Below are 27,701 nucleotides of genomic sequence, written 5' to 3'. Positions count from 1 at the left end.
GTCTGTTTGCAGTGTGAGTTTACAGGACAGGGTATTATGGGTCTGTTTGCAGTGTGAGTTTACAGGGTACTATGGCTCTGTTTGCAGTGTGTGTTTACAGGACAGGGTATTATATCTCTGTTTGCAGTGTGTGTTTACAGGACAGGGTATTATGGCTCTGTTTGCAGTGTGAGTTTACAGGATATTATGGCTCTGTTTGCAGTGTGAATGTACAGGATAGGGTACTATGGTTCTGTTTGCAGTGTGTGTTTACAGGGCAGGGTATTATGGTTCTGTTTGCAGTGTGTGTTTACAGGGCAGGGTATTATGGCTCTGTTTTCAGTGTGAGTTTACAGGACCGGGGTATTATGGCTTTGTTTGCAGTGTGTGTTGACAGGATATTATGGCTCTGTTTGCAGTGTGAGTTTACAGGACAGAGTACTATTGCCCTGTTTGCAGTGTAAGTTTACAGGACAGGGTATTATGGGTCTGTTTGCAGTGTGAGTTTACAGGACAGGGTACTATGGCTCTGTTTGCAGTGTGAGTTTACAGGACAGGGTATTATAGCTCTGTTTGCAGTGTGAGTTTACAGGACAGGGTATTATGGCTCTGTTTGCAGTGTGAGTCTACAGGACAGGGTATTATGGCTCTGTTTGCAGTGTGAGTTTACAGGACAGGGTACTATAGCTCTGTTTGCAGTGTGCATTTACAGGACAGGGTATTATGGCTCTGTTTGCAGTGTGAGTTTACAGTATATTATGGCTCTGTTTGCAGTGTGGGTTCACAGGACAGGGTACTATGGCTCAGTTTGCAGTGTGAGATTACAGGACAAGGGAATATAGTTCCGTTTGCAGTGTGAGTTTACAGGACTGGGTATTATGGCTCTGTTTGCAGTGTGAGTTTACAGGATATTATGGCTCTGTTTGCAATGTGTGTTTACAGGACAGGGTATTATGGCTCTGTTTGCAGTGTGTGTTGACAGGATATTATGGCTCAGTTTGCAGTGTGAGTTTACAGGACAGGTATTATGGCTCTGTTTGCAGTGTGAGTTTACAGGACAGGTATTATGGCTCTGTTTGCAGTGTGAGTTTACAGGACAGGGTATTATAGCTCTGTTTGCAGTGTGTGTTTACAGGACAGGGTATTATAGCTCTGTTTGCAGTGTGTGTTTACAGGACAGGGTATTATGGGTCTGTTTGCAGTGTGAGTTTACAGGATATTATGGCTCTGTTTGCAGTGTGAATGTACAGGATAGGGTACTATGGTTCTGTTTGCAGTGTGTGTTTACAGGACAGGGTATTATGGGTCTGTTTGCAGTGTGAGTTTACAGGACAGGGTATTATGGGTCTGTTTGCAGTGTGAGTTTACAGGATATTATGGCTCTGTTTGCAGTGTGTGTTTACAGGACAGGGTATTATAGCTCTGTTTGCAGTGTGTGTTTACAGGACAGGGTATTATGGCTCTGTTTGCAGTGTGAGTTTACAGGATATTATGGCTCTGTTTGCAGTGTGAATGTACAGGATAGGGTACTATGGTTCTGTTTGCAGTGTGCGTTTACAGGGCAGGGTATTATGGTTCTGTTTGCAGTGTGCGTTTACAGGGCAGGGTACTATGGTTCTGTTTGCAGTGTGCGTTTACAGGGCAGGGTATTATGGCTCTGTTTTCAGTGTGAGTTTACAGGACAAGGTATTGATACGCTGGGACGGGTTTTAGTACCCAGGAAGTAGTGGCGCTCAGGCAGAGTAAACGTAATGTGTATACTAAGCTTACAAAATTCAGAATGGTGCTAACAGGAAGGGGAAACCCTCAAAACCCCTCGATGTATGGAGAACCACACAACAACAACAGTTAAGCAGAAATCCTGCGCACACATTTAGGCAATAAATAATCCAATAGATAATTGTTAGGAGCAAAATAGGACCGTCCCAGGAAGGAGTCTTTGTTCTTAAACGTGTCTTTTACTCGTGCATCGAGTACAGTTTACAAACAGCAGCCGACACGTGTTTCGTTGTAGAAGAGAGTATTCTACAACTCTTCAGGGCTATATGGCTGCATCCGAAATTGGACTACCCACATCCGGGGATAATTCCAACCCAGCAGGGTAGTAAGACAATTGGATAGAAGTGAAAGGATGAATAGATGACAGCCAATAATCAGCCGGTTCCAGAGAAGAGGCCGAAAAAAGCCAGATCAATGGCGGGTAATGATGAAAATTCAACGTGTAATCACGATGGCAGTCAATAACGGACCGGATCAATCTCGGCGAGGCACGAGTGTGTCCCCTCAATTCTCGCTCTGAGTAAAGAGCCCACAACCGGCGTCTACAGTAAGAAAGACGCCGGTTGTGGGCTCTTCACTCGGAGTGAGAATTGAGAGGACAAATCACGGTATAACGCAGGGTGAGTTTCCATAGCAGGCCGTTGTGGCTACCATTGCATTGTGAGTTTACAGGGCAGGCAAATGCAGGTACATCTACAGTGTGTGTTTACAGAGCATGGTATCATGAACCCCTCTGCAGTCTGGGTTTACAGATCCAGTCATCATGGCTACCTCTGCGTTGTAAGTTTACAGAGCAGGTTAATGCAGCTATGAATGCAGTGTGTGTTTACAGTGCAGGGTACCATGCATCCCACTGCAGTGTAAGTTTACAGAGCATGGTATCACAAATCCCTCCGCAGTCTGAGTTTACAGAGCAGGTAATGCAGCTACAGCTGGTAGATCTGCAGTGTGTGTTTACAGAGCAAGGTATTATGAATCCCTCCGCAGTCTGGGTTTACAGAGCAGGTTAATGCAGCTAGAGCTGCAGTGCGAGTTTACGAAGTACACCGATGAGTTTACAGAGCAACTCTTCATGGCTACCTCTGCATTGCAAGTTTACAGAGCAGGTTAATGCAACTATTTCTGCAGTGTGGGTTTACAGAGCACAGTATGGTGCAGCCCGCTACATTGCGAGTTTACAGAGCAGGTTAATGCAGCTATGTCTTCATTATGTGTTTACACAGCAGGGTATCATGCATCCCACTGCAGTGTGAGTTTACAGAGTAGGTTAATGCAGCTATGTCTACAGTATGTGTTTACACAGCAGAGTATCATGCATCCCACTGCAGTGTAAGTTTACAGAGAAGGTTAAAGCAGCTATGTCTACAGTATGTGTTTATAGAGCAGTTATTGTGGCTACCACTGCATTGTGACTAGTATGTGTTGCATCATGCATGCAATCGTGTGAATCATGCATCCTGATACAGTGTGAGTTTACAGAGCATGTTAATGCAGCTATGTCTGCAGTATGTGTTTACAGAGCAGTTATTGTGCATCCCACTGCAGTGCGAGTTTACAGAGTAGGTTAATGCAGCTATGTCTACAGTATGTGTTTACACAGCAGAGTATCATGCATCCCACTGCAGTGTGAGTTTACAGAGTAGGTGAATGCAGCTATGTCTACAGTATGTGTTTACACGGCAGAGTATCATGCATCCCACGGCAGTGTGAGTTTACAGAGTAGGTGAATGCAGCTATGTCTGCAGTATGTGTTTACAGAGCAGTTATTGTGCATCCCACTGCAGTGTGAGTTTACAGAGTAGGTGAATGCAGCTATGTCTACAGTATGTGTTTACACAGCAGAGTATCATGAATCCCACTGCAGTGTGAGTTTACAGAGTAGGTGAATGCAGCTATGTCTACAGTATGTGTTTATAGAGCTTTTGTTGTGGCTACCACTGCATTGTGACTAGTATGTGTTGCATCATGCATGCAATCGTGTGAATCATGCATCCTGATACAGTGTGAGTTTACAGAGTAGGTTAATGCAGCTATGTCTGCAGTATGTGTTTACACAGCAGAGTATCCTGCATCCCACTGCAGTGTAAGTTTACAGAGTAGGTTAATGCAGCTATGTTTACAATATGTGTTTACACAGCAGAGTATCATGCATCCCACTGCAGTGTGAGTTTACAGAGTAGGTTAATGAAGCTATGTCTACAGTATGTGTTTATAGAGCAGTTTGTGGCTACCACTGCATTGTGACTCGTATGTGTTGCATCATGTATGCAATCGTGTGAATCATGCATCCTGATACATTGTGAGTTTACAGAGCATGTTAATGCAGCTATGTCTGCAGTATGTGTTTACAGAGTAGTTATTGTGCATCCCACTGCAGTGTGAGTTTACAGAGTAGGTTAATGCAGCTATGTCTACAGTATGTGTTTACACAGCAGAGTATCATGCATCCCACTGCAGTGTAAGTTTACAGATTAGGTTAATGCAGCTATGTCTGCAGTATGTGTTTACACAGCAGAGTATCATGCATCCCACTGCAGTGTTAGTTTACAGAGTAGGTGAATGCAGCTATGTCTACAGTGTGTGTTTACAAAGCAGGGTATCATGCATCCCACTGCAGTGTAAGTTTACAGAGCAGGTTAATGCAGCTATGTCTACAGTATGTGTTTATAGAGCAGTTATTGTGGCTACCACTGCATTGTGACCAGTATGTGTTGCATCATGCATGCAATCGTGTGAATCATGCATCCTGATACAGTGTGAGTTTACAGAGCATGTTAATGCAGCTATGTCTGCAGTATGTGTTTACAGAGCAGTTATTGTGCATCCCACTGCAGTGCGAGTTTACAGAGTAGGTTAATGCAGCTATGTCTACAGTATGTGTTTACACAGCAGAGTATCATGCATCCCACTGCAGTGTGAGTTTACAGAGTAGGTGAATGCAGCTATGTCTACAGTATGTGTTTACACAGCAGAGTATCATGCATCCCACTGCAGTGTGAGTTTACAGAGTAGGTGAATGCAGCTATGTCTGCAGTATGTGTTTACAGAGCAGTTATTGTGCATCCCACTGCAGTGTGAGTTTACAGAGTAGGTGAATGCAGCTATGTCTACAGTATGTGTTTACACAGCAGAGTATCATGCATCCCACTGCAGTGTGAGTTTACAGAGTAGGTGAATGCAGCTATGTCTACAGTATGTGTTTATAGAGCAGTTGTTGTGGCTACCACTGCATTGTGACTAGTATGTGTTGCTTCATGCATGCAATCGTGTGAATCGTGCATCCTGATACAGTGTGAGTTTACAGAGTAGGTTAATGCAGCTATGTCTGCAGTATGTGTTTACACAGCAGAGTATCATGCATCCCACTGCAGTGTAAGTTTACAGAGTAGGTTAATGCAGCTATGTTTACAGTATGTGTTTACACAGCAGAGTATCCTGCATCCCACTGCAGTGTGAGTTTACAGAGTAGGTTAATGCACCTATGTCTGCAGTATGTGTTTACACAGCAGAGTATCATGCATCCCACTGCAGTGTAAGTTTACAGAGTAGGTTAATGCAGCTATGTCTGCACTATGTATTTACACAGCAGAGTATCATGCATCCCACTGCAGTTTGAGTTTACAGAGTAGGTTAATGCACCTATGTCTGCAGTATGTGTTTACACAACAGAGTATCATGCATCCCACTGCAGTGTAAGTTTACAGAGTAGGTTAATGCAGCTATGTCTGCAGTATGTGTTTACACAGCAGAGTATCATGCATCCCACTGCAGTGTGAGTTTACAGAGTAGGTTAATGCACCTATGTCTGCAGTATGTATTTACACTGCAGAATATTATGCATCCCACTGCAGTGTAAGTTTACAGAGTAGGTTAATGCAGCTATGTCTGCAGTATGTGTTTACACAGCAGAGTATCATGCATCCCAATGCAGTGTAAGTTTACAGAGTAGGTTAATGCAGCTATGTTTACAGTATGTGTTTACACAGCAGAGTATCATGCATCCCACTGCAGTGTGAGTTTACAGAGTAGGTTAATGAAGGTATGTCTACAGTATGTGTTTATAGAGCAGTTTGTGGCTACCACTACATTGTGACTAGTATGTGTTGCATCATGTATGCAATCGTGTGAATCATGCATCCTGATACATTGTGAGTTTACAGAGCATGTTAATGCAGCTATGTCTGCAGTATGTGTTTACAGAGTAGTTATTGTGCATCCCACTGCAGTGTGAGTTTACAGAGTAGGTTAATGCAGCTATGTCTGCAGTATGTGTTTACACAGCAGAGTATCATGCATCCCACTGCAGTATTAGTTTACAGAGTAGGTGAATGCAGCTATGTCTACAGTGTGTGTTTACAAAGCAGGGTATCATGCATCCCACTGCAGTGTGAGTTTACAGAGTAGGTAATGCAGCTATGTCTACAGTATGTGTTAACACAGCAGAGTATCAAGCATCCCACTGCAGTGTGAGTTTACAGAGTAGGTGAATGCAGCTATGTCTACAGTGTGTGTTTACAAAGCAGAGTATCATGCATCCCACTGCAGTGTACGTTTACAGAGTAGGTTAATGCAGCTTTGTCTGCAGTATGTGTTTATAAATCGGGGTTTAATGCATCCTGATACAGTGTGAGTTTACAGAGTAGGTGATTGCAACTATGACTTCAGTGTGAGTTTACAGAGCGGTTATTGTGGCTACTGCTGCATTGTGACTTTACAAAGCAGGGTATTGTGCATTCCGCTACAGTGTGTGTTTACAGATCAGGTATTGTGGATACCTCTGCACTGTGAGTTTACAGAGCAAGTTATTGTAGATACCACTGCATATAGAGTTTACAGAACAGGTTAATGCAGCTATGTCTGCACTATGTATTTACACAGCAGAGTATCATGCATCCCACTGCAGTGTGAGTTTACAGAGTAGGTTAATGCACCTATGTCTGCAGTATGTGTTTACACAGCAGAGTATCATGCATCCCACTGCAGTGTAAGTTTACAGAGTAGGTTAATGCAGCTATGTCTGCAGTATGTGTTTACACAGCCGAGTATCATGCATCCCACTGCAGTGTGAGTTTACAGAGTAGGTTAATGCACCTATGTCTGCAGTATGTGTTTACACAGCAGAGTATCATGCATCCCACTGCAGTGTAAGTTTACAGAGTAGGTTAATGCAGCTATGTCTGCACTATGTATTTACACAGCAGAGTATCATGCATCCCACTGCAGTGTGAGTTTACAGAGTAGGTTAATGCACCTATGTCTGCAGTATGTGTTTACACAACAGAGTATCATGCATCCCACTGCAGTGTAAGTTTACAGAGTAGGTTAATGCAGCTATGTCTGCAGTATGTGTTTACACAGCAGAGTATCATGCATCCCACTGCAGTGTAAGTTTACAGAGTAGGTTAATGCAGCTATGTCTGCACTATGTATTTACACAGCAGAGTATCATGCATCCCACTGCAGTGTGAGTTTACAGAGTAGGTTAATGCACCTATGTCTGCAGTATGTGTTTACACAACAGAGTATCATGCATCCCACTGCAGTGTAAGTTTACAGAGTAGGTTAATGCAGCTATGTCTGCAGTATGTGTTTACACAGCAGATTATCATGCATCCCACTGCAGTGTGAGTTTACAGAGTAGGTTAATGCACCTATGTCTGCAGCATGTATTTACACTGCAGAGTATTATGCATCCCACTGCAGTGTAAGTTTACAGAGTAGGTTAATGCAGCTATGTCTGCACTATCAGGCACATGCATCAATATTGCATTTTGCGATTCCTTAATTGCGAAAAATAAGGAATCGCAATTAAGGAATTGCAAAATGCAATGCATCAAGAAATCGCTATAAAAATAGTGATTTCTTAAAATTCCTTAATTGCGATTCTCTAATTGAGAATCGCAATTAAGGAATACCTCCCCATCCATTCCTATTGGCCTAGAGGCCCATAGGAATGAATGGAAAGACATTCTTAATTTGCAATTCACCATTGAAAATTCGCAAATTAAGAATGCAATTTCAAGGTTGCAGGGGTGTCCAAAAGACACCCTGTTGCACCCCTGAAATCTGCTTAGGAGTACGTTTTGCACACTCGCATGCCGCAAGGGCATGTGTGTGTGTGTGTAAAAAGGAACTTTGAAAAATGCACTTTAGTGCATTTTTCAAAGTTTTGCAAATTACCATAAAGGTCAACTTCTTGGTAATTTGCTCCCCTTATTTGCGAATTCGCAAATTTTTAAAGTTTGATGCATTGCATTTAAGAAATCTCAATTTGAGATTCCTTAAATGCAATCGCAATTTAAGAAATCGCAATTTAGCGATTTCTTAAATTGCGAAACCTACTAAAATGTTAATGCATCCCAAAAATGGAAATTGCATTCGCAAACGGCCGAATTTTGCGATTCGCACCATTTGCGATTGCAATTTCCTTTGATGCATGTGGCTGAGTGTGTTTACAGATCAGTTATTGTGGATACCTCTGCATAGAGAGTTTACAGAGCAGGTTAATGCAGCTATGTCTACAGTGTGAGTTTACAGAGCAGCACATTGTGCATTCCACTACAGTGTGACTTTACAGAGCAGGCCACTGTGGCTACCTCTGCATGAAGAGTTCCCAGAGGTGGCTACTAGGGTAGGGCTCCTCCATCAGCAGCCGGAGTGGGTAGAGCAGCGTATGTTACCTCCAAGCCCATTGCAAGTGTCCTGCTTCACCATGGTTCCTTTCTCTTTCAGGACCGCCTCGACGCACTCACTGAAGTAGACGACTCAGGACAGCTCACCATACGATGCTCCCAGAACTACCTCTCCTTAGACTGCGGCATCACAGCCTTTGAACTTTCAGACTACAGCCCCAGTGAGGAGCTACTCAACAGCGGTGTGGGCGAGGTGGCCACTGGGCTGGAGAAAGCCCCAGATCTGTGGGCCTGCACTGAGATGGAGCAGGATGTCCCAGACCTGGTGAAGAATGTAGGCTTGTTGACTGTTGTGACCAACTCTGTTGACGTGGAGGTGCCCGAGAAGCTTTCAGCAGGAGGTCTGAGCGGGAACGAGGGCATCAAAGACTCTAGTACATCAAGCGTTCTTCCATCATTACCCGTGGGGTCCTTTCGAGGTCTTGAGGAGGCACCGCATGCCACAGGTGGACCAGCTGCTGGGTCTGATGCACCTTGCTCTCTTGTTGCCAGTGCTGAACCCAGATGCAGGACCTCTCATCACTGTGAGAGTGCTCCTCCCAAGAGACCAATCAGAGACTGTTTCAACTACAACGAGGACTCACCCACGCAGCCCACCATGCCCAAGAGGGGTTTGTTTCTAGAAGATGTGGAGGCCTCGGACAGCAGGACGAAGACCTCAGGGCGGTCAGCCAGCTCGCTACTCGCCTCGAAGACCGAGTTGAGCCGGAGTTCTCCTTCACTATTCGATGCCCCAGACCGGTCCAAGCTCTGCCTGCCCCTGAGGGCATCTTACTGCAATGGTTCATCCGGCATTAGCCAGTCGTACAACTGCTTGTTCAGAACAGGAGATCAAAGATTGGAGGAGAAGACCAAGAAGTCCCACAAAATCACCCATCCCCACCCTGGAGAACATGCGGCCTGTGGACGTCCGAATGGAAAGCTGCAGCAGAAGACGCTTGATGGGAAAGAGGGAGCTAGGTGCCAAGCAAGGACAAATGGGTCTGACTCATCTCCATGCTGGCAGGAGAGTGCCCACAGAGAAAGGGATTTGGTGCCAGCTGCTGGACCCTCATGGACCGACCACCAAGTGGATGACCATGACATTGTGCCCCTCCCTGAGCCCTTGACAGTTCAGACCCATGACCTCCCAGCCTCACAGTCCCACAGCAAGCTAGAGGAAGCAGTGCTCCCACCCAGCAGCCTGGCGAGCTGGTCTTCTGGGGACTCTGGAACCTGGAACTGCTCCCCCTCTGCCCCGCAGGATGGCGGGGCCAAAGATGGCTCCTCGTCGGTGAGCGGCGAGAGTACTACGGACAAGCAGGTGGGTGCCTGGTACGGGTCCGACGAGTACCTAGCCCTGCCCTCGCACCTCAAGCAGACCGAGGTGCTGGCTCTGAAGCTGGAGAACTTGGCCAGGCTGGTGCCGCCCACCTCCAGCGGGGAGGCCATCCAGAACATTGACGACTGGGAGCTGTCGGAGATGAACTCGGACTCCGAGATGTACCCCATTTTCCCTCTCCGCAAGAAACAGCACAGGCTGGGCCGCGCCTCACCCAGCTCTTCCAGTGACATTGCCCCATCTCTGGACGACAGTATTGAGTCGGGGCCTCTCAGCGACATTTTCTCTGATGAGGACCTCTTCGTGCCATCGCCTGGACCCAAAAAGCCTGATGCCTCCGGTCTGGGACTGCCAACAGCCAGCAAAACCAGCCTCATCCAAGAACTGGTGCAGGACATCAAGCACCAGGAGAACTACGAGGCGGTCTGGGATAAAATCGAGGTAAGCGCTTCCACGTAAAGATGCATTTCTTGATTTCCGTGGCTTTAAATTGGCATCAGAGCCAATAGTTTGATGGATTCAGTATGAAAATTTGGGCAAATTATAAGAGGTTGCAATCAGCTTCTAAAAAATATTGATTCAAAAGCTAGATTCCAGCCAAAGGGTCACTATTAGAGACATTAGTGTGAACAGGAAGACTCCAGAAGCAGCAGCAACATTGGCTGTATCAGAGTGGATTCATTTCCATAGATCTGGCTTTACACCAGGCCTAAAATCAGAGTAATGTTTCAGGTACATTTTACAATATTATTAGGAACAGATTAATTGTAATGAGTCTTATAAACAAATGTGAAAATAAAAATGTATCTTCTGATAGCATTGGGAGAAGTTGAGATGTTTGGGTGTCCGGGGTATTTATCTCAAAGTGGAATTCTCATGGAAGGCTTAAGCTGGTTGAAGGGGAGAGGAGATACCGTTATGGACACCGGTAAGGAGTTTATTGTCACTTTATCGTGCTTTCAAAAACAACAGTTGATGGACAGAATGTTGCACAATGGCAAACACTCACCCCCAGTCACAGATCTGGGTTTAATCCATCGTTCTTTTACTCGCCACACCACCCCAGTTCAGACATGGCCTTCCCTGGACCGGAATCAAACATCCTAGGACCGGTTTATGGCTAGCAGCCGTCATCAGCCAGGATTAAACGATGGATTAAACCCAGATCTGTGACTAGGGGTGAATGTTTTGCCATTGTGCAACATTCCGTCCATGAACTGTTGTTTTCTGCATTTATCACCCCGAGTGGGACAAGAATGCTCAGGCGTGAGCCCAGTGCTCTCCATGCCACTGGAATCCAGCTATCCTGGCTGATACCACATGGCATGTTTAAAGCAAAAAATACTCCTTTTGCATTTTGACGGGCGACTGGCCCCAGGGCGGTTTGGTGCACGCCCGCTTCCCAGAGGCATCCAACCACCCTGCAGTTGTCAAAACGTAAAAAAAGGGTATTATTTATTTCTTTAAATATGACACTTTTAATCGTTTCACCTAATGTTCTAAATTGAAGAAATTCCGCGAGTCATGTTTAAAGAAAGAAATACACTGGGCCTCTTGAGCATTTTGACGACCACCCCAGCCCCTGGTCACAGCTGTGGGGCCCAGACGCGAAGGAAAGGAAAACAGCTATTGGGGGAAGGCATGAGTCAGGAGAAGAGCCAATACGAGGGGGAGGGGGAAAGGAGGCTGTGCCTGCACCACCATGAAGAAAATATAGCAAAAGCAGATGATAATATGGCATAATACATACTAAATATGGTATCGTACTCACAGTAAGGGCATGCTCAGTCGCGCGGCGTAAGAATGGCCTCACATGCAGTTTACACTGCGCATGACCAGGACACAACCCTCCCTGCACCACCTTCAACAAAAGGAGACCCCCAGGCGCTGAGGCAACAGAAACCCTGCTTTCAGTTCGTTCTCGGTTTTCTACAGATTGATGTCGACTCTGCTCCATGTACCTATATATTAATGAATATCTTATTAATATTTACTGGCCCAGTGGCGGATGAACAAACACAATAAGACCAAAAGGCAGGAGCCCCTTAGAAACCATGGGTAGGACAGGCTGTACCACCCAAATTATAGTTATAAACTATAGTACCACTGACACTGAGGGGGCTCCCACATGACTGGGAGCTCGGGGCCCCCCTGCACTGCGGGGGCTGTGGGGTCTTACGTTATGCCACTGAGAGGATGGGCAAGAGAGATGTGCCTTGAACCCCTGGCACCGGTGTGTCCACCAGAGGAGAATCATAACTCTGCAGCGTTCATTTCCGTTTAGTCGCCGCTGTTTTGTGTACTGTGCCTGTGCTTTGTTAGGTCAGAGAAAGAAGCTCATAGTTTTGGAAAGATGAACCCGGAACTAATCACAGTATTTTGCACCAAATAGGCAGGTATTTGCACAGCATTTTTTTCTCATGTATGTACAGATAGGCACGGCATAGCACTTAATTCCACACCTGCTGTTTCTAAGCACCATAAATAAGAGATTGTTACAAGTGCACAATGTATCATAGAAAGAAGAGTGGACGTCAGAGACTGCTTTGCCAGATGTGATGCCATGACCTCTAAAACGCAGCATTTGTCAGCGGCGATCAGTCACTCACTGTACCATACAAACGCCCTGTATCTGCTTCTCTCACTCAAACACGTAACTGGTGCGCATGCAAAGCGCTCCCAAACCTATGGGTCGAGTTTGCGCCGTATAACACTGCAAACAAGCATTGGCCGTGCGGCCGTGAAAGTGACACGGCCACACAGCAGCTAAAGTGAAAGATCTCTGCGAAGGGGTGTCGAAGGAGAAGGGCAGAGTCTGAAACACAGACCAGTGGGAGTAGGGTGTGTGAAACCTTAGGCATAAACAAAGGCAGCAGAGGTCAGGGAAAGGGACAGTACAAATGGATCCTCAAAGTAAAGAGAACCGGACTGATGCAGAAAGGCTGGCAGCAAAGTGCATCGGCGTGAAGGAGATTCCTTAGTGTGGAATCCAGTTTACAGCCCCAAAAGCAAAAGTGATCGCAGGGACGTGGTCTGTGGTGGGGGAGGGGCAGAGCGAGGCACGCCGTAAGGGTGCAGAGCGCGAAGGCAAAAGTGAAAGCAGGGGTGAAGGCAGCTGTGCAAATCGCGCGTGCTTGTGCGCGTGACAGCAGGCTGGTGGCCGGCAGCCTCTGGGTAGCACTTTCAAAACCGCTTACTAAATGTCTTGCTTGAGACTGCGCATGCGCTGGCTCTAGCGAGACCTAAAAAGGACACTGGCACTACTGAAGTATAAGGGTTTCCTAAGAAAGAGAATTGTAAACCGTCAGCTGATCTCTTCAACATATAATTCACCAAAAACTCATGATTTTGTGCTGCCATGAAGCACAGAATCCTTGTATTAACAGCGTCCTTTCGTCTTTCTACATAAAGAGGCTGGGTAAAACACTCGGGGACTGATGACGATGTGGGTTGGAGTTGCCTCCGACTGACATAGCTGTGGATGTGCAACCGACTGTTAGAATTGGGGGTCTCTGGTTGGCACATGTATGCACTTGTGACACACAGGGACCCTCTCCTCTAGTCAGGGCAAAGGACTACTCCTAGAAATAACCCCTGCTCACCCTCTAGGTGGCGTGGCGCGAGCATGCAAGGCTAATCCCTAGAGTATATGGTTAAGCATTTGTCATAACATACACACTGACTTATCAACCCACCACACAGAGACACAAGACTGTTGTTTAGTAAAAATATATCCTTTATATAAAAACGTTTAAGCACGCTTGCATTACAGACTTCTTGATTCCAGTTACTCTTAAAATGTTACCACAGTTATTGAATATAATGGACAGTACTTAAAATAATTTCAATCACTCACAAAACAGCTTCCCAATACTTCAAAATGGTTCAAGCTACACCAACAAGAGATTCCACAATACTCAGAACAAGATTTAGTTCTTTTTGGCAATACTTGTTAAGGCTGTGCGCTTCGTAGCGCTTCGTAGCGCTCCTGTGCGCTTCGTAGCGCTACTGTACGCTTCGTGCAGTGTGACGAACAAGGCCTTGCTAAAGCTCACGCTCCTCGCATTTGACGCGTACGACGTGGCCTGTTTTCCAAGAGGGGTACGAGTCATACCAATTCTGTGCGATTCGTACTGCGTTTCTAACCAGGGCCTTCACAATAGCACGCGCCTCGCGGACACCTCAGTCCGGGGCGCGACGCACGATGCGGAGCGTACTGGGGGCTTTGGATGCACAAGAGGGCGGTGCGAGCTGTAGGCTTCAATGTGACTCGCACCATTCACAGCTACAGTACCTTTGGTCTTTGACTCTGTGCGGACAAGCAGGGGGAGAGCCAATGCCTCACGTCGCGGTGTCCTCCTCCTACGCGGTGTCCTCCTCCTACGGCTCGGGGAGCTCGATAGTCACTGTACTCGGTGGGGACGGTGCGTTGTGGGGAAGCTCTACGTTGCGACGTAGGCACTGCTCCTGGAAAGGCCCAGGCAGTACGAGTCGAAGGGTACGAGACGTACCCAGCCGCGCTACGCGCCTCATCCGCTCACGAACAGCGGCAGGCGCTTCCAACAGGACAGGTCACAAGGGGGAAGCAGGCACAGGCGAGGTCCCTTCTTACGGTGCGAGCTACCGCTCATGCAGGTGGCAGTCACGGTGCTCGGGCCAGCGGGGCTGGTCCTTACGATGAGAACTGGGGCTTTGACAGGCAGAAGTTGCGTTGCTCGGCGGGATCAAGGTGCCCAGGGCCTTTCAGAGTGCGTGGTGGATTTCCACGACGCGCTCAGCTTCTCCCAGGTTGAACTGCGGGGAAATGCAGCACTCACAGCAGCTTCTCTTTCCAATGGTCCTGGGGCTCAGTTCAGGGGGCAGGTTCACAAGCAAGCCCTTGGAGATTATTCACAAAGATTGCACAAGTTGAAATAAAAGTCTTTCAGTCTTTTTCTCCTCTCCTTCTTGCAGCAAGGCACCCACCACAGGCCAGTCTCTCAGGTCAGAGACAGTAGTCCTCCATGCAGCTTTCCCAGGTCCTTCTCTTCAGGCAGATTTTCTTCTTGGCGTGAACAGGATCTAATTTCTTAGCAAGTTCAAGTTCAAGAATTTATATAGCGCACTACTCACCCAGAGGGTCTCAAGGCGCTGGGGGGGGGGGGGGGGGGAATTATTATTTATCGAATAGCCACGTTTTAAGTTCTTTTCTGAAGGAGATGTGGTTCTGTGTAAGGCGGAGGTGAGTGGGGAGTGAGTTCCAGGTCTTGGCCGCCAAGTAGGCAGCAGGGCTCCTACTTTTATACACCATTTCTTTTATTCTCGCAGGCCAAGGGGGCCTTTGCCTAATCCAGTCAGTGTTTGAGCACTTTGTTTTTCAGGCCCTGGCTTCTCCTTTCAGTGTGCAGGGCAGGGACATCAGTCGTTTCCCAGGAGGCGGAGCCGGCATTGTGGTGGCAGAGCACAGCTCTATTCAGAGTCAAGGGGTACTCCCCCACCCATCCTGGTGTAATCTCCCTATTCACCACCTGGCAGCCCAGACTGTCTCCTGGAATCCCCCAGCCCTGTCACACACAGAAACCAGACAGCAGACACACATCAGAGCAGAGGTGGGCTGAAATGGTTAGGCAAGCAAATACTAACTTTCTAAAAGTAGTATTTGCAAACACAAAGAAACTTTACTAAAAGAAGTATTTTATTATTCTGAGTTCAGGCATACTAAACTTGACTTTCTGCCATGCTCTCTGAGTCTGTTGGGATTATAGAGTGTAATAATTCCAGCAGCCCGTTCTGGCCTATGGAGAGTAGGTAGCCTTACAATAGTGAAAAACGAAAACAGCTGTAATTCACTATTAGGACATGCCACACACATCAGGGCTTGTCCTACCTTATGCTTACAATGCACCCTGCCCTTGGGCCTACCATAGGGGTGACTAATATGAAGTTAAGGGAAGGTTTAGGGACTGGCAAGTAGGTGTTTTTGCGCAGTTAGTATGACAGTACCAGACTGCACGCAGGTTCTGCAATGGCAAACCCTAGACACATTTTACAAAGCCGCTTCTGTGGGTGGCACAACCAGTGCTGCAGGCCCACCAGCAGCATTTATATTTACAAGCCCTGGCACTCCTGGTGCACTTTACTGGGGTCTGACAGTAAACCAAATAAGTCAATCATGGACACTAATCACATATACACTTTTCAGTAGGGAGAGCATATGCACTTTAGCACTGGTCAGCAGTGGTAAAGTGCCCAGAGTCATTAAACCAACAAAAACAGGTCAGAGAGAATATTGGAGGAAGGCAAAAAGTTCAGGGATGACCCTGCCAAGAGGGCCAAGTCCAACACTGACCGACCTCAGGTCGGCGCACATGGTGCGGTTGCACACTTCCATCTTTTAATGGGAGCTTGTGCAGCAGGCTGAAACCGCACGCAGCACAAACTCCCACAAATGCAAGTTGTGAACCATTCCTGCACCGTGGGGCACCATAGGTGCCCCCCCCCCCCAGGGCCACAAGCGGAGGGTAAGAGGGCCCTGCTAGGGGCCCTGCTAAGGCACTTTCCGACATCAATTCCATGTCAGAAAAGCCAACCTGGAATTGCTTTTGGAAAGTGCCATCATAATCCCGATGGTGGAAACGCCGTCTTTAAGGGATTATCAGGCCTTTCCTACTGGTCAACTGTCTCCTTGAGCCCGTCGTAACCGAGTCAGATCCCCCGGCCGGTTTAAACTCCCACCGCCGTCATTGTAATATTGCAGTCGGAGTTCAAACCTACAATGTCAGTCGAAAAGCCTCCGAGTAGTGGTTGGAGGCTTACCGACTGACATTGTAACGAGGCCCTTAGAGTTCCATTTGCGGGAAAATAAACGTATACGTGTGCACTTTGTGGCATAAAAGCTGTGCCACGTTTGTTCAACATGTCCTGGGGATGATTTAAAGTGCCTTTCGTTGTGGGTTTACTGTACTTTCACTCTTCAGGCCCCTGAAACCATCTCTCATCTTTAAGAAACATCCTTGCGGAACAGACAGAAACCCTTGTAACCCAACAGTTGCGCTTTGAACCTTGTGAGGCATAAGGAAGCGCTATACAAACACCACTGTAATGCAATACATTACACAATCATTTGTGATTCTTTCTCCTCTTGGCGAAATATAATCTCTTCTTCCCTTTAGGGGCATGAGTACACCAGTGTACAGCTGAAAGGTGAGCAGTTTAGTTTTGAAAATGGCAGGTGTGTTCCCACTGTGCAGCAACTTTAATAACATTTGATCCGTTTAAGCAAGAAATATACTCTTTTTAATAGAAGTTGCAACATGTGCTACGGATGACATATTATATGCAAGCATGACCGATTCATATTTTGGTGAAACATGCTGCCGCCACCCAATTGTATTTTCCACCAGCCCTCGCTATGTTACAGACATCCATGTGCCTGTTAGCCCACTTGTATTCCTGTGTGTTATCAACCTGAGGCTGTGTCATGATCAGGGTCACTGGAATTATGCGATTGTGCGACGATTTTTGCATAATTATAGATCTTTCGCATTTGCCACATAATTCATCATCTGCTGCATAAACTTTAGATTTTAACACAAACACATTTTTTTCTAGCTCAAACGGTTAAAAAATGCTTAAACCTGCAGCCGCACGAGTTACGGCGCACTGCGAGGTCTTTTGAAAAGCTGGACGGGTCGCCGTTCTGTTGCTTATTGCTATATTTGGGTATTGAACCGATACTAATGAGGTGCACCCAATGTCCAGATAGTGTTAACATGTGTACAAAGTACAAAATAATGAAGTAATACCATTAAAAAAGGTGCCACATAATTTGCCTTTTCTTTTACTGAACCCTGCCACATAGTTTGACCCTCTCCTGCTGCATAACGCCAGTGTCCCTGGGTGTGATACAGAGGCGCAGGCTCAGAGCAGAGCTGAGGCGGCCTTTACCTGCTTGGATTGCTAAAATAAAAGAGCGCACCTTTAACTCAGAACCTCTCCACGTTAGGTCATGTGCTGCAGAGTGCACAGCACGGAACGAAGAGAGACAATCCCTGCATACTGTTCCACAGCACTGCTGTCTGCAGAGTGTCACCAGACCATCCAACAGGGTGTATGTCCTGTAAGTAGCTCTCCTGCTCCCTGAAAGTAGCTCTCCAGCTCCCTGTAAGTAGCTCTTCAGCTCCCTGTAAGTAGCTCTACAGCTCCCTGTAAGTAGCTCTTCAGCTCCCTGTAAGTAGCCCTCCAGCTCCCTGTAAGTAGCTCTTCAGCTCCCTGTAAGTAGCTCTTCAGCTCCCTGTAAGTAGCTCTCCAGCTCCCTGTAAGTAGCCCTCCTGCTCCCTGTAAGTAGCCCTCCTGCCGCCTGTAAGTAGCCCCCCTGCTCCCTGTAAGTAGCCCCCCTGCTCCCTGTAAGTAGCCCTCCCGCAACCTGTAAGTAGCCTTCCTGCTCTCTGTAAGTAGCTCTCCCACTCCCTGTAAGTATCCTTCCCTCTCAGTGTAAGTAGCCCTCCTGCTCCCTGTAAGTAGCCCCCCTGCTCCCTGTAAGTAGCCCCCCTGCTCCCTGTAAGTAGCTCCCCTGCTCCCTGTAAGTAGCCCTCCTGCCGCCTGTAAGTAGCCCTCCTGCTCCCTGTAAGTAGCCCTCCTGCCGCCTGTAAGTAGCCCTCCTGCTGCCTGTAAGTGGCCCCCTGCTCCCTGTAAGTAGCCCCCCTGCTCCCTGTAAGTAGCCCTCCTGCTCCCTGTAAGTAGCCCTCCTGCTCCCTGTAAGTAGCCCTCCTGCTCCCTGTAAGTAGCCCTCCTGCTCCCTGTAAGTAGCCCCCCTGCTCCCTGTAAGCAACCCCCCTGCTCCCTGTAAGTAGCCCTCCTGCTCCCTGTAAGTAGCCCTCCTGCTCCCTGTAAGTAGCCCTCCTGCTCCCTGTAAGTAGCCCCCCTGCCACCAGTAAGTAGCCCCCCTGCCACCAGTAAGTAACCCCCCTGCTCCCTGTAAGTAGCCCTCCTGTCCCCTGTAAGTAGCCCTCCTGCTCCCTGTAAGTAGCCCTCCTGTCCCCTGTAAGTAGCCCTCCTGCTCCCTGTAAGTAGCCCTCCTGCCACCAGTAAGTAGCCCTCCTGCTCCCTGTAAGTAGCCCTCCTGCTCCCTGTAAGTAGCCCTCCTGCTCCCTGTAAGTAGCCCTCCTGCTCCCTGTAAGTAGCCCCCCTGCTCCCTGTAAGCAACCCCCCTGCTCCCTGTAAGTAGCCCTCCTGCTCCCTGTAAGTAGCCCTCCTGCTCCCTGTAAGTAGCCCTCCTGCTCCCTGTAAGTAGCCCCCCTGCCACCAGTAAGTAGCCCCCCTGCCACCAGTAAGTAACCCCCCTGCTCCCTGTAAGTAGCCCTCCTGTCCCCTGTAAGTAGCCCTCCTGCTCCCTGTAAGTAGCCCTCCTGTCCCCTGTAAGTAGCCCTCCTGCTCCCTGTAAGTAGCCCTCCTGCCACCAGTAAGTAGCCCTCCCGCTCCCTGTAAGAAGCCGTCCCGCTCCGTGTAAGTAGCCCTCCTGCCGCCTGTAATTAGCCCTCCTGCTCCCGGTAAGTATCCCTCCTGCTCCCGATAAGTAGCCCTCCTGCTCCCTGTAAGTAGCTCCCCTGCTCCCTGTAAGTAGCCCTCCTGCTCCCTGTAAGTAGCCCTCCTGCTCCCTGTAAGTAGCCCTCCACCTCCCTGTAAGTAGCCCTCCTGCTCCCTGTAAGTAGCCCTCCTGCTCCCTGTAAGTAGCCCTCCTGCTCCCTGTAAGTAGCCCTCCTGCTCCCAGTAAGTAGCCCTCCTGCTCCCTGTAAGTAGCTCTCCAGCTCCATGTAAGTAGCTCCCCTGCTCCCTGTAAGTAGCCCTCCTGCTCCCTGTAAGTAGCCCTCCTGCCACCAGTAAGTAGCCCCCTGCTCCCTGTAAGTAGCCCTCCTGCCACCAGTAAGTAGCCCCCTGCTCCCTGTAAGTAGCCCTCCTGCCACCAGTAAGTAGCCACCTGCTCCCTGTAAGTAGCCTTCCTGCTCCCTGTAAGTAGCCCTCCTGCTGGCTGTAAGTAGCCCTCCTGCTGGCTGTAAGTAGCCCTCCCACAACCTGTAAGTAGCCCTCCCGCAACCTGTAAGTAGCCCTCCTGCTCCCTGTAAGTAGCTCTCCAGCTCCCTGTAAGTAGCCGTCCCGCTCCGTGTAAGTAGCCCTCCTGCTGCCTGTAAGTAGCCCTCCTGCTGCCGGTAAGTAGCCCTCCTGCTGCCGGTAAGTAGCCCTCCTGCTCCCAGTAAGTAGCCCTCCTGCTCCGGTAAGTAGCCACCCTGCCACCAGTAAGAAGCCCTCCTGCTCCCTGTAAGTAGCCCTCCTGTCACCAGTAAGTAGCCCCCCTGCTCCCTGTAAGTAGCCCCCCTGCTCCCTGTAAGTAGCCCCCCTGCTCCCTGTAAGTAGCCCTCCTGCTGGCTGTAAGTAGCCCTCCCGCAACCTGTAAGTAGCCCTCCCGTAACCTGTAAGTAGCCCTCCTGCTCCCTGTAAGTAGCTCTCCAGCTCCCTGTAAGTAGCCCTCCTGCTCCGTGTAAGTAGCCCTCCTGCTGCCTGTAAGTAGCCCTCCTGCTGCCGGTAAGTAGCCCTCCTGCTCCCAGTAAGTAGCCCTCCTGCTCCGGTAAGTAGCCACCCTGCCACCAGTAAGAAGCCCTCCTGCTCCCTGTAAGTAGCCCTCCTGCCACCAGTAAGTAGCCCCCCTGCTCCCTGTAAGTAGCCCCCCTGCTCCCTGTAAGTAGCCCTCCTGCCGCCTGTAATTAGCCCTCCTGCTCCCGGTAAGTAGCCCTCCTGCTCCGTGTAAGTAGCCCCCCCTGCTCCCTGTAAGTAGCCCCCCCTGCTCCCTGTAAGTAGCCCCCCTGCTCCCTGTAAGTAGCCCTCCTGCTGCCTGTAATTAGCCCTGCTGCTGCCTGTAAGTAGCCCTCCTGCTGCCTGTAACTACCCCTCCTGCTCCCTGTAAGTAGCCACCCTGCCACCAGTAAGTAGCCCTCCTGCTCCCTGTAAGTAGCCACCCTGCCACCAGTAAGTAACCCCCCTGCTCCCTGTAAGTAGCCCTCCTGTCCCCTGTAAGTAGCCCTCCTGCTCCCTGTAAGTAGCCCTCCTGCCACCAGTAAGTAGCCCTCCCGCTCCCTGTAAGTAGCCGTCCCGCTCTGTGTAAGTAGCCCTCCTGCCGCCTGTAATTAGCCCTCCTGCTCCCGGTAAGTAGCCCTCCTGCTCCCTGTAAGTAGCTCCCCTGCTCCCTGTAAGTAGCCCTCCTGCTCCCTGTAAGTAGCCCTCCTGCTCCATGTAAGTAGCCCTCCACCTCCCTGTAAGTAGCCCTCCTGCTCCCTGTAAGTAGCCCTCCTGCTCCCGGTAAGTAGCCCTCCTGCTCCCGGTAAGTAGCCCTCCTTCTCCCTGTAAGTAGCCCCCCTGCTCCCTGTAAGTAGCCCTCCTGCCGCCTGTAAGTAGCCCCCCTGCTCCCTGTAAGTAGCCCTCCTGCTCCCTGTAAGTAGCCCTCCTGCTCCCAGTATGTAGCCCTCCTGCTCCCTGTAAGTAGCTCTCCAGCTCCCTGTAAGTAGCTCCCCTGCTCCCTGTAAGTAGCCCTCCTGCTCCCTGTAAGTAGCCCTCCTGCGACCAGTAAGTAGCCCCCTGCTCCCTGTAAGTAGCCCCCCTGCTCCCTGTAAGTAGCCCCCCTGCTCCCTGTAAGTAGCCCCCCTGCTCCCTGTAAGTAGCTCCCCTGCTCCCTGTAAGTAGCCCTCCTGCCGCCTGTAAGTAGCCCTCCTGCTCCCTGTAAGTAGCCCTCCTGCCGCCTGTAAGTAGCCCTCCTGCTGCCTGTAAGTGGCCCCCTGCTCCCTGTAAGTAGCCCCCCTGCTCCCTGTAAGTAGCCCTCCTGCTCCCTGTAAGTAGCCCTCCTGCTCCCTGTAAGTAGCCCTCCTGCTCCCTGTAAGTAGCCCTCCTGCTCCCTGTAAGTAGCCCCCCTGCTCCCTGTAAGCAACCCCCCTGCTCCCTGTAAGTAGCCCTCCTGCTCCCTGTAAGTAGCCCTCCTGCTCCCTGTAAGTAGCCCTCCTGCTCCCTGTAAGTAGCCCCCCTGCCACCAGTAAGTAGCCCCCCTGCCACCAGTAAGTAACCCCCCTGCTCCCTGTAAGTAGCCCTCCTGTCCCCTGTAAGTAGCCCTCCTGCTCCCTGTAAGTAGCCCTCCTGTCCCCTGTAAGTAGCCCTCCTGCTCCCTGTAAGTAGCCCTCCTGCCACCAGTAAGTAGCCCTCCCGCTCCCTGTAAGAAGCCGTCCCGCTCCGTGTAAGTAGCCCTCCTGCCGCCTGTAATTAGCCCTCCTGCTCCCGGTAAGTATCCCTCCTGCTCCCGATAAGTAGCCCTCCTGCTCCCTGTAAGTAGCTCCCCTGCTCCCTGTAAGTAGCCCTCCTGCTCCCTGTAAGTAGCCCTCCTGCTCCCTGTAAGTAGCCCTCCACCTCCCTGTAAGTAGCCCTCCTGCTCCCTGTAAGTAGCCCTCCTGCTCCCTGTAAGTAGCCCTCCTGCTCCCTGTAAGTAGCCCTCCTGCTCCCAGTAAGTAGCCCTCCTGCTCCCTGTAAGTAGCTCTCCAGCTCCATGTAAGTAGCTCCCCTGCTCCCTGTAAGTAGCCCTCCTGCTCCCTGTAAGTAGCCCTCCTGCCACCAGTAAGTAGCCCCCTGCTCCCTGTAAGTAGCCCTCCTGCCACCAGTAAGTAGCCCCCTGCTCCCTGTAAGTAGCCCTCCTGCCACCAGTAAGTAGCCACCTGCTCCCTGTAAGTAGCCCCCCTGCTCCCTGTAAGTAGCCCCCCTGCTCCCTGTAAGTAGCCCTCCTGCTCCCTGTAAGTAGCCCCCCTGCTCCCTGTAAGTAGCCCCCCTGCTCCCTGTAAGTAGCCCCCCTGCTCCCTGTAAGTAGCCCCCCTGCTCCCTGTAAGTAGCCCCCCTGCTTCCTGTAAGTAGCCCCCCCTGCTTCCTGTAAGTAGCCCCCCCTGCTCCCTGTAAGTAGCCCCCCCCCGCTCCCTGTAAGTAGCCCCCCTGCTCCCTGTAAGTAGCCCTCCTGCTCCCTGTAAGTAGCCCCCTGCTCCCTGTATGAAGCCCTCCTGCCACCAGTAAGTAGCCCCCTGCTCCCTGTAAGTAGCCCTCCTGCCACCAGTAAGTAGCCCCTGCTCCCTGTAAGTAGCCCTCCTGCTCCCTGTAAGTAGCCCCCTGCTCCCTGTAAGTAGCCCCCTGCTCCCTGTAAGTAGCCCCCCTGCTCCCTGTAAGTAGCCCCCCTGCTCCCTGTAAGTAGCCCCCCTGCTCCCTGTAAGTAGCCCCCCTGCTCCCTGTAAGTAGCCCCCCTGCTCCCTGTAAGTAGCCCCCCTGCTCCCTGTAAGTAGCCCCCTGCTCCCTGTAAGTAGCCCCCCTGCTCCCTGTAAGTAGCCCTCCTGCCACCAGTAAGTAACCCCCTGCTCCCTGTAAGTAGCCCTCCTGCCACCAGTAAGTAGCCCCCTGGTCCCTGTAAGTAGCCCTCCTGCCACCAGTAAGTAGCCCCCTGCTCCCTGTAAGTAGCCCCCCTGCTCCCTGTAAGTAGCCCTCCTGCTCCCTGTAAGTAGCCCCCTGCTCCCTGTAAGTAGCCCCCCTGCTCCCTGTAAGTAGCCCTCCTGCTCCCTGTAAGTAGCCCTCCTGCTCCCTGTAAGTAGCCCTCCTGCCACCAGTAAGTAGCCCCCTGCTCCCTGTAAGTAGCCCTCCTGCCACCAGTAAGTAGCCCCCTGCTCCCTGTAAGTAGCCCCCCCTGCTCCCTGTAAGTAGCCCCCCTGCTCCCTGTAAGTAGCCCTCCTGCTCCCTGTAAGTAGCCCTCCTGCTCCCTGTAAGTAGCCCCCTGCTCCCTGTAAGTAGCCCCCCTGCTCCCTGTAAGTAGCCCCCCTGCTCCCTGTAAGTAGCCCCCCTGCTCCCTGTAAGTAGCCCTCCTGCTCCCTGTAAGTAGCCCTCCTGCTCCCTGTAAGTAGCCCTCCTGCTCCCTGTAAGTAGCCCCCTGCTCCCTGTAAGTAGCCCTCCTGCCACCAGTAAGTAGCCCCCTGCTCCCAGTAAGTAGCCCTCCTGCCACCAGTAAGTAGCCCCCTGCTCCCTGTAAGTAGCCCTCCTGCCACCAGTAAGTAGCCCCTTGCTCCCTGTAAGTAGCCCTCCTGCCACCAGTAAGTAGCACTCCTGCTCCCTGTAAGTAGCCCTCCTGCTCCCTGTAAGTAGCCCCCCTGCTCCCTGTAAGTAGTCCTCCTGCTCCCTGCAAGTAGCCCCCCTGCTCCCTGTAAGTAGCCCTCCTGCTCCCTGTAACTAGCCCCCCTGCTTCCTGTAAGTAGCCCTCCTGCTCCCTGTAAGTAGTCCTCCTGCTCCCTGTAAGTAGCCCCCCTGCTCCCTGTAAGTAGCCCTCCTGCTCCCTGTAAGTAGCCCCCCTGCTTCCTGTAAGTAGCCCTCCTGCTCCCTGTAAGTAGCCCTCCATCTTTCCTTGGTTGAATTGTCATGTGTACCCCAGGGTTGAAAAGCCTGCTCTGGAGATGGAATGTGTATATGTTCCGCTCTCCTGAGCTGTGTCCAGAGAGCAGTGGGCCTATTTACAACATAGATTTACATCTGACATTTGAGTGATAAACCATGAGGCGTTGGAGAGACTTATAAATATGATCACCTTGATGAGACGGCGCTGCAGCGACAGCTGTCACCATCACCCTGTAGAGACATTCCAGATTGATAACCCCTGGTTCACCCTCAAGAGGCGCCCCTGCCTGACCCCCCAGCCGATCCCTGCTGGTGATTGTTCACCTGGAGGCACCAGTGTGATCTTGTCCGACCTGCTCACTAGTACAGCACTAATATTAGTAGCTCGGGGTGATTGTCACCGGCCAGAAGTACCTCTACTTAATGGTTGAGACCTCCGCCAGACACCAACAGCTCTGACTTCGCAAACGTGCACCTTCGCTTGAATATGAGCGATTTAAAAACGGGCCTGGAGCGCCCCCGTGTGGGTTGTTTCCTAACTGCAGCTTTGCGTTTCCGAAAAACAGACGGAATTGTTGTTGCTCGTTAGGATGGGGCCTCGTTCTGAGCGCTCCAGTGTTTTGGTTTTACCGTAATTCCCGGCACACCACATTTTTCGCACTCGATTAACACGTTTTGCGCTTTTCCAAATATTCTATCTTGAACATGCAAGGTTTTTCCTGGTGAAATAGGTCTGGGTAAAATTGTGAATTTGTTAGAATTGCTCACATTTTTGGGCGTCGTTGGAGTTTACACAGCACTTGGAAATAAGAAAATAAGCTCCATCTACTCTGCCTTTCCCCTGAGAAAACCAAATCCCTCGGCCCCTCCTCTCCTCCCTACAGCCCCCCCCCCCCTCCAACCAACATCTACCCTTGCTGACTCACTTCCCTCCGTTGGATCTCGCTTCCCTTGAACCCTTAGCACGGAAAGTAAAATCCGGATCCCCTAATGACCCAGCCCCGCCAGACATAATAATGGCAACCTCATAGACCACCCTGCCGATCATAAGGGAGGTTTTAAATGCCTCCATCTCTTTGGCACGGTCCCGACAGTATGGAAGCAGCCATAATCAGAGCCTTATTAAAAAAGCCTAATTTGGACTCTACTGACCTGAGTAACTACCGCCCCATTTCCCTGCTCCCATGGGTAAGTAAGATCCTGGAGAAATATATAAATCAACATCTAATAAACTTCCTGGAAGATCACCACCTATTGGACCCCACCCAGACGGGCTTTAGACCGAAACACGGGACTGAGACCGCCCTCCTCATGGTTACCGAGGAAGCCAGAAAAATCCTGGGTCAAGGAGGATCAGTGGCAGTGATCCTCCTTGATCTCAGCGCGGTCTTCGATACGGTCAGCCATGACACCCTGCTGCACCGTATGTCCCAGGTCGGGATTAAGGATAAAGCCTGGTCTTGGTTCCAGTCCTTCTTAGAGGACAGATCCTTCCGTGTGTTCGAAGGTGAGTCTGTGTCCACCAGCAGACCTTTGAAATGCGGAGTCCCCCAGGGCTCCTCTCTAAGCCCTGCACTTTTTAACCTGTACATGAGGCCACTAGCGGATGTCGTCCGCCCATTTGGGATTAAGATCATCTCCTATGCGGACGACACGCAGCTGGTGGTCTCCCTGACGCAGGAAGCCAATCCACCGGCACTCGGTGGGCTTAGAGAGTGCCTAGAGGAAGTGAAGACCTGGATGTCCCTATCGTCCCTAAAACTGAATGGGGACAAAACTGAGCTGATGCTCCTAGGCCCCCCAGACCTCAGCTCCCCGCCTCCCTGTGGCCGCCCAGTCTGGGTTCCCTGCCAACACCCAAAAACAGTATCAAGAGCCTCGGAGTCTGGCTGGACAGATCTCTGTCCTTTAGCGTACACGCCACATAACTCTCAGCCACATGCTTTGGCATCATGAGGATGCTGAGGAGAATTCTCCCTCTCCTTCCCTTGGAAGCCAAACAAGCAGCTGTACAAGGTCTAATTCAGTCACGCCTTGATTTTAATAATGTACTTTACCTTGGTGCCCTGGATTCCACTCTGAGAAGGCTTCAGATAGTCCAGAACTGCGCAGCACGCATTTTACTCGACATCCCCCGCAGACAGTCAGTGAGGGCCGGATTGGTTACCCTCCACTGACTGCCAGTGCGCCAGAGAGTTATGTTTAAAGCCATGTGCATAGCACACCAGGCCTTCTGGAACACTGGCCCCAGGATTACTCAGGACCTAATTACCCACTACACGCCCAAAAGAAGCCTACGCTCTAGTCAGACTTTCCTTGCAATGGCTATCAGAATAAAAAGATCTAGATCCGGAGGCAGGACGTTTTCATACGATGCTGCCAGGGCCTGGAACGCCCTTCCGTTGCATCTCAGAGCCAACCCTAATCTTTTAGCTTTCCGTAAACAGCTGAAAACCTTTTTATTTCACCCAGTTTAAGTAACTCTTATTTCTCTCCCCTCATGGGCCTTAGTGCAGGTCCACTGTATTCCTAGCGCTTGGACGCCCCGGGGCAGCAATTCCCGCTCTATAAATGCACATCCAATCCAATCCAATCCAACTTGGTGTGAGCGTCTATACAGTTAATACAACGCAACAAAATAAAAAAGCAAGGATTGGCAAAGCCAATAAGTCTGACCAGTAGCCGCTGGCTGGGAATGAGGGTGGAGAGGCGGTGGACAAAATGAAAAAAGTTAAAAAATAACACTTACCTGTTCTGCCGGCTGCGTGTCCCCTCTGCTTCTCGAGTCCTGGAACCAGGAAGCACCCAGACTCCCTATAGCCACTCACAATCAGGGTTCGAGTTGGGGTACCACGCGGGTAGACGGCGTCCCCCCCACTTATTTTACAGGGTGGACCCCATCCCCCTGCCAAACAGCTGGATTTCACCTTTTTGGCCTCTCTGGGACGAGATTGGAGCCACCATTCGTGACGTCACTTCCTTTCGTGACATCACATCCGGTGACAGCGTCCCCCACTTCTTTTTTTAGGACTTGTGCCCTGATCATAATGCTGCCATGCAAAGTTGTGATTGGTCTGAGCGCCGTGCATCGGCACTCAGATGGGGACTAGGGTCCTTGGCATGTTCCCCACCAGGCGCGCAACACCGGGCTTCAGCCATCCCCCCCGTTGTTTCTGTCAGCCCGGGCTGAGACAGCTTCGGGGGCTGGCGACGTCTAATTGCGGCCGCACCCAAGTACTTCACAGGTCTTTAAAAGACTGTGTACGTGTTGTGTTTTCATCCCTATTTTCAGGCACTCTGGTTACGGCTGGAAGAATTAGCCCTCCCTCAAATCTTTTTCAGCCCCCCCGAAATTTGTCTCTAGTTGCCCGCCTGTTCCCCACCAGGCTTGTGTAATGCAGCCTGGTGCAAAGTGCACGTAACAGTTGGGCCAGGTCAAGATGGCCGGCCAAGCAATCATGCGTACTTGGAGTGTGCAAACCAATCCTCCCCTTGTTTCTCCAGCA

The 27,701-nt window shown here is 50.3% G+C and overlaps 1 protein-coding gene across 1 annotated transcript in view; it reads left to right on the top strand.

The window, feature by feature from the left end:
• The window catches only part of AKAP6 (A-kinase anchoring protein 6), a 593,433-nt gene that overhangs the window by 189,396 nt on the left and 376,336 nt on the right, over positions 1-27,701 (top strand). Inside the window, exon 3 of the mRNA XM_086936952.1 lies at positions 8,491-10,212. Coding sequence (XP_086793078.1) covers positions 8,491-10,212 — 1,722 coding nt within the window. The remainder of the gene's footprint in view (positions 1-8,490; positions 10,213-27,701) is intronic.

Source organism: Lissotriton vulgaris, chromosome 9 (assembly GCF_964263255.1).
Source record: "Lissotriton vulgaris chromosome 9, aLisVul1.2, whole genome shotgun sequence".
Taxonomy (NCBI): Eukaryota; Metazoa; Chordata; class Amphibia; order Caudata; family Salamandridae; genus Lissotriton; species Lissotriton vulgaris.
Note: the sequence above shows the minus strand (reverse complement) of the source record. Positions and strands in the feature narration are given on the sequence as shown.